General features: G+C 43.7%; 1 protein-coding gene across 1 annotated transcript; it reads right to left on the bottom strand.

The window, feature by feature from the left end:
- Window positions 1-6,243: 6,243 nt before the first annotated feature.
- LOC311321961 (trace amine-associated receptor 13c-like) lies at window positions 6,244-7,281 on the bottom strand (the record flags this gene model as incomplete). The annotated part of the gene is made up of 1 exon (XM_084453974.1): window positions 6,244-7,281. One exon carries the CDS (start codon window positions 7,279-7,281, stop codon window positions 6,244-6,246), a length of 1,038 nt encoding a protein of 345 aa, XP_084310100.1.
- Between the last annotated feature and the right edge of the window lie 273 nt (window positions 7,282-7,554).

Here is a 7,554-nt window from a genome sequence, read left to right as displayed (position 1 = left end):
GCTCTGGCACTCACCTGGATCTTCCTATAAAAGGGCCTGTATATGACCTTGTGTAGCTCTGGCACTCACCTGGATCTTCCTATAAAAGGGCCTGTATATGACCTGGTGTAGCTCTTGCGCTCACCTGGATCTTCCTATAAAAGGGCCTGTATATGACCTGGTGTAGCTCTGGCGCTCACCTGGATCTGGCGAGGTCGAGGGGGCCGTCCCGTATCAGGGAATCCAGTGATCCTCCGCTGAAAAACTCCATCACGAAGTACAGGTGGTCCTGGACACACATACAGCTGTCAGTCAGTCATCGCCGTCGTTGTGTATGTGTGTGTGATATATATATATACTTTTTCTTTCCATTATTTAATTATGTATTTGTTTACTTTTCTTTCTTCTTTCTTGAGTTAATTTTATTTATGTATTATTTATGTATAAATCTTTGCTTTGGCAATAATGAACCTTGTTCTTTCATGCCAATAAAGCTCATTGAATTGAATTGAGAGCGAGAGAGAGAGAGAGAGAGAGAGAGAGAGAGAGAGGCCCAGTCCCAATGTCCACCCTAAACCCTCAAGCCCTGAGCCCTCACAGACTTATTGACGTCACCTGGTAAAGTGGTTGAGTGCGAGAGGCTGCAAGGGCTCGAATTGGTATAAAAAGGAATGGGACAGCACTTGCGTAGAGTGGAAGGAATCACATTACATTGACGTGAAAACATATTTCTTACTATTGTGGGTGTGGGGCTTTTTATCAAATTTTACATGTCAAATCCCCTTTACATTATCCGAACTCTGTGTTACCCTCAAAACATGTCTGTTCAACTTAATAATTCATAATTTCATTTTGTGGTGATATGCGAACTACATTACTGCCTGTGATTCTTGTTTGTGATGAATCGAAAATATATTATGTATACACATTCCTGCACCTCACAACTCTTTCCATATTCATGTTGGAAATCTCAAAGAACACTGCACCGACATGGGTGATTAATGTCATACTGCTTTTAACTGGGAAATCATGATTTAGAGCAACAGAAATCGATGTAATTTATAACCATAGCCTACATATTTTTACACAAATCACATTATACAAACCCATGAGGTTAATAACCCATACTTAAAAATAATGAAACCAAAATAATTATAAGGCTACTTGTGCAGATAAGCAAGTCCAGATGAAAATATGAAAACATATTTTGTTTTGTAACGTGAACATTAGGGTTGGTTGATCTGTCCGTGCTTGTTTATTGGCTGTTCTTCAGGTAACCCCGTGTTTCACGTCACAACGATATGAACTGTGGGTAATTCCCTTAGGCGAAGTCTGCAGAAGTGCAGACTTACGGTAAGGGGGCATAAAGGGCTCAAAATGTCTGCCAGAGAGCCCTCATGCACTTGCCGATTTGACATTGGGACACCCCTAAGCCCTCGCGGACTTCGCGGGAGCGCGCCCTTAAGTCTGTGAGTCTGCAAGGGTGGACATTGGGACTGTCCGAGAGAGAGAGAGAGAATGGAGTGATAGGTAGCCCTGTGGTCAGGGCATCTGATCAGCAAAATCAAAGGTTGCTGGTTCAAGACCAGGCCATTTCCAAGCTACCGTTGTGCCCTTGAGCAAGGTACTTAACCCCCCATCCAGTCTCCGGAATGACCTCCTGAAGTAGTAATTGAGAAGTGAGGAGGTAGATCTTACCTTGTCCTGTAAGCTGGAGTACAGGTGGGAGAGGAAGGGGTTGTTCCTAGCGCCGATCGACACCCACCTCTCCATGATGACCAACTTTAAGTTGTTGTTCTGGAGAACCTCCCGTTTCTCCAGAACCTTCACGGCAAATTGCGTCCCTCTCTGCTGCTTCAGCTCAGCTAGGTAGACCTGACGACCGGAGGGAGATGTTGGAATACACTTCCCTATTATTATATTCAATACACTTCCCTAGTATTATATTCAATACACTTCCCTAGTATTATATTCAATACACTTCCCTAGTATTATATTCAATACACTTCCCTAGTATTATATTCAGAGCTCATCAAGTTTAAGAAGCCCCTGCACCACCGTTGGTCCACACCCGCCCCCAGTCTTGGAGAGTGGCTTGTGTTGGCAGTGAGAGAGGACAGTGTTGTGGTGCTTAGCTTACCGTGCCAAAGCCTCCTTTGCCCAGTTCCTCAATGAAGAGGAGCTGGTCAACGGTGAGCCGCTGGCGACTGATGGGAGGGGGAGGAGCATGTGGGACAGCGCTGAGGTAAGGGGCCTGATGCTGTGGGCCACTGCCGGTAACTGAACACGTACACACACACACACACACACACACACACACACACACACACACACACACACACACACACAGGCACTATGTAAATAAACATGTTGTGGTTGCCTAGCAACGGTAAACAAACTAAAAGTAACGCGTTTAGCGCCAATTGAACACTACAAACCCATATTTTTACCATCGAGTGTGGTAATGTGCTGTTGTATAAAAGCAATAAACAGTTAACTATCTATCTATCCCTTGTGCTTACATTGGGTTCGCGTCGTGCACGTGCCCCAGCACAGCCGTGCCAATCACCACAATAAAGTAGGCCTAGGCTACTCCCTCGTGTGTTATAGATGAACACCTGCAGCTCAATGTAAGCTCAAGGGATCAGTATAGGCTAGTAGTGGGCAAGTATTGACTACTCACTGTAACGTCGGTAGAGGTACTGGCCGGTGATGATGGCTGTACCCAGACCAGCACCAACAGGCCCCAGCTCAGCCAAAGCAGCGCCGCACAACGGTGGCTGGATGAACGGTGTATACATAGGCATCGATAAATAACTGAATGCAACCATTAGCTATTAATCACGAATCCCGAATGACATGAATCTCTCTGGAATAAACTTTTATAGACGTGTCTTACATGACGTCAATTAGGCGTCATAGTGGCAGCGAGAGCTCGAGCATTAATACATCCATGAGCATTCCACAGGGGAAATCAAAACACCGCATAAAGTGCAAACTAGAAGAGCAGATATCTCCCAGACAGGGGTTTCAATGTCAGCGAGTCCATCCTTACCAAGATGAATTAAAGATTCTTATTCAATCATGCCAAGGAACAATTGATCCTGTTGACTAGGCGAACACGATGCGATCAGGATACACATCTGTAGGCCTATTTGTCAAAATACACTGTTAAAGCTAGGACTGTCGCGGACCGCATCTACCGCGGTCACTGTTTTTTTCATTTTATTAGGCCTATGTTCCATGGGGCTTTATAAGGGCTGTCAAATAAATATTCAGCCGTCGACTGAGATAAAAAAAATACGTCTAGCCTAATCATTGTAAAAATGGATCGACTAGTAAACGGAGATTCGCCGAGGAAAATGACTAGGCCCAATTGTAGGCCTATAGCCTACTCAAGTTTCAACAGTGCTTAAACCGTGGGGTATTGTAGTGAATTATTATTCTTTTTCTTTTTTTTAAATCTGTTTAAATAGTTTATTATTGTTATATCAGAGATAAGGACTTTGATTATAGCCTATAGGTCTACACTAGACTACTCGGTTGTGCTGATAACTGAACGGCATGGATCAAACATTTGATCAGTTGTGTTTCAGTTGTTAAAATATACTTTCATAATTATTTCATATTTCAAAATCGCCGGACATTGTAGGCCTATAGGCTAGTGAGAGGCTGAGCATGCGTAGCTGAAATAGCTAGCGTTAGCTAGATATACTACACTGAGCTAACAGCTACCGGTCCTCCACTGAAACAAACGCTACAGTTCACATAGGCTATTGCAGCGGGTAAGCTACGACAAGAAAACAAAATCCAATAACTGTCTCAATAAACCAGTTAACTAGGGACAAAAGCCCTCGGTGCTGCTCACGTTCGTTGCCTGCCTAGTGCCTCTCCTACTATTAGCGCGCTCCAAACTTTCTCTCCCTCTCCGCGTTAGACGTCTAGACAGACAGCAGTGCGAGATGGCAAGCGCGTGCGCCCCTCTCTCTCTCCCTCGTCGTGTCAACAAGCAGACAGAACGTGCGCGTACCGCTCGCTCATACAGTATTTGACTGTTCTCCCCCCTCCCGAATATTTTTTACAATATTCGTACGAATTTACTATTCGGGAAAAAGCTATTATTTGTACTCATCCGAATACCGTATTTGGGCACACCGAGATGGTGATATATGAAAAATGTTTTTGATTAGTGGACACTGAGGTGTGCTGGCTCTCGAACAGTTTATTGCCAAATAGATTTGACAACTGGACAATGGAATACGTTGCACAGCAAATGCAGCAAATCCAACTTGTTGCTGCTAGCTTGAATCCACGGACGTCGCCTACCGCGAGATCAAGGCATTGCGCAAGATCGGAATCAGTTAAAGAAGTTTACACATGTATGTACTGCTACTAAATAGTTCGATGCTAAATATTTTTAAAAAGCCTTTCCAGATGAACTAGAATCTTACTTTATGGCAAATTATATGCCATAATGCCAACTAACACCTAGGTGAGTTTCTTGTCTTTGAAATCGAGTTTAACATGTTTTTGAATGATTTTTCAAGATGCCCATCCACATCCATTGTATGACCAAAACGGTGGTAGAGCAATTATCAACTTTCTCGAAAATGCTAGTTTTGTCTATGTTTTGATCTGAATCATTGTATATGATCATAAGTAACCTTAAACCAGGGCTAAACATGCATTTTCCCTTTACTACTCCTTTAATGCCCAATCCCAATACCCCCCCTTAGCCCTAGCCCCTAGTTTTGGAGTGCCCTCGACTGGGTTGATTTCCTTCATGTAGAATGATGTGGTGACAGTGCAGACTGAGAGAGGAGATGAAAGAAAGAGACAGAAGAGTTACAGGTAAGGGAAATATCAGTTATTGATCCCTGAGGGGACATTTCTGTGATTTAAGCCCAAATATTTGCGCACACTGATGCCTTTTCCCAGAGTTGCCAGGTCAACACTTAGGGTAGTTATCTTGTAAAACATAAATAAATACCCAAAATATTCTTGAACCCCCACTTTTTACTGTAACTACGTGCCTGTGTGCGTCACATGGCAAGTGTTGTGGCCAGAGGTTCCTCCATACAGTATTGTGAGAGCAGAGGACACCCCTCTAATGAGGCCTACTCTCAGAATTATGGAGAACTGACCTGAAAAGACCCTCCCTACTTTAAGTGTTTGCTTAGCACAGTAGCCATACACATAACCATTCAAGAGAAGCACCAACTGAAAAAAATCCAGATAGAGCATAGTTCTTTCATTCTAGCCTTACTATAGAATTGTGAATATATTTTCATATTCTCATTGTGTTTCACTTATTTTCTTTGATGTTTCTATTTTATATGCAATCATCTGTGCACCATCTACAAAGTCATATTCCTTGTTGTACTGTACATTAAACTATTTGGCAAATAGACAGAATTGTTATTCTGATTCTATTTTTTACAGTACATTGGGTTCTATAGCACTATTATTTTTGAAGTGTAAATGATAGTGTGAGTTTAGTCCTAAAGGCACTGTTTCCGTTGGTTAGTGATCCAAAAAAAAAGTTTATAGACAACCTTATTGTCTGGGTTTTCATTGAGTCAGGAATTTGAATGGACACAACTGCTGTCACGTTAATCACTGCAGGCTTGACTCAGTGTTAACTGCTTTTTATTGGTCTTGACAACATCAACTTACAACTTGCATGTTGCATTCAATTCAATGACATCACTAGTAGGTGACTGGGTAACTATGGGAACCAAGGCAGGCCTATGTATGAACACGCATCACAACACAACTGCTATGGCTGGTTGTAGGCTGAGATCGGTACCTGTACAGTATATGGTATTATTTCATTGACATTTTATTATGTGATAGGGTTGTTGTTTACATTTTATTGCAGTAGCTCAACAGGTGGAAGTTGCAGGGCTTACAGTAGGCCTACAGTGAATTAAGAAGATCAGAAGAATAATTGCCTTCATGGGCAAAAGGAATCCAGGATAGCCAACTTTATATAACTTATCACAACTCTCTCTCAAACACAGACAGTCTACCAGCTTGTCATTTCAGCACCCTATTACAAAACACATGCTACCTTTCTTCTAATGTTATTGACTTTACCTCCTGCAGTGATTAGTTTAAGATCTGACTGATAGTTGTGAATCATGCCCCACAGTGATATGATAGAGCCAGCAGGCGAAGGAGAATGCAGGAGCAGCAGTGAACTGAGACGTTGATAAACTGAAGATATCAGTCCAGCCAGAGGACTGGCAAAAACACACCAGATCAACTGACAAACACATTCATGTCCGAAGAGTGTCTGCCGAATATCTTAAAGGTGACAATGAGATTAACACATTTTCTAAACCAGGGGTAGAACAGAGCGTAAATAATGGGGTTTAATGTGGAGTTCAAGTAGGCCAACCAACCAAATACCTCAAACAGTATCCCAGGTGTGCTGTAGCCTATGTGAGGATCTACAACGGAGTTAACAAAGAAAGGCATCCAACACAATATGAACACACTCACTACAATTCCCAGCGTCCTCGCTGCCTTGAGCTCTGAGCGCTTTGACACGGTGCTTCTCCCACCTCCCTCGTTAGCCTCTCCTGCCCCCCTTCCTCCTTCATAGCTGGTGTTCGCTATCCTCCTGGAGTGCTGGCGGGCCACCTGGAAGACCTTGCTGTACAAGCCTACTATGACAGAGATAGGGAAGAAGAAGCCTATGAGTGGGTCCAGGGTCCCCCAGAGAGAGTTAAACAGATAGGTGCAACTGCCCAGGCAGTAGATGGATGCCAGCAAATCCTCCAGCCCTGCCAAGTAAGCCTTAGAGTACACCAGGCTGTAGCAGTACAGGGCTGCGATCGCCCAGCTGGCGGTGATCATGAGCCAGGCCACGGGCATGGTGATGCGAGCGGCATAGCGGAGAGGGTGGCAGATGGCCTCGTGGCGGTCGATGGCAATGGAGACCAGGTGGAAGATGGAGACGGAGGTGAGGTAAAAGGATAAACTGTAGTATCGGAAGCACGCGTCATCGCCATAATACCAGCAGCCCCAGACCACCCTCACAGTGCTTACCGGCATCACGATCACCCCTACTAACAGGTCTGCCAGGGCCAGGGACATCACCAGCATGTTGGTGGGATTGTGGAGCTGCTTGAAGTGGGCAATGGAGACGATCACCACAGCGTTGCCCAGGATGGTGACCAGCATTCCCATCACGAACACCAGGTAGAGCCCCACCTTTGCCCCAGCACTGAACACCGATCTGGGGCAGGACAGGTTGGAGGTTGGGTAGCACCACTGGTCCTCAGGATGAGCCATGGCCAGAGATGTGTATTAACTACAGAATATAATCTATATAAACCATACATACAGTAATATAGCTGTTAATATATATTATATTAATATAAAACATAATATGTCTATATAAACTAGGCAATATAGTTTATACTTCATCCCCAATATGAACTACAGACTATAAACTATACATCATTATGTAATATATACTGTATACTGTAACAATGTGTATATAAACTATGCAATATAGTCTATACTACTGTACATCCCCAACAGTCTATACTACCAGGCCTTTGG

Source organism: Borostomias antarcticus (assembly GCF_949987555.1).
Source record: "Borostomias antarcticus genome assembly, chromosome: 19".
Taxonomy (NCBI): Eukaryota; Metazoa; Chordata; class Actinopteri; order Stomiiformes; family Stomiidae; genus Borostomias; species Borostomias antarcticus.
This window is presented reverse-complemented; position numbering and strand designations above follow the sequence as displayed.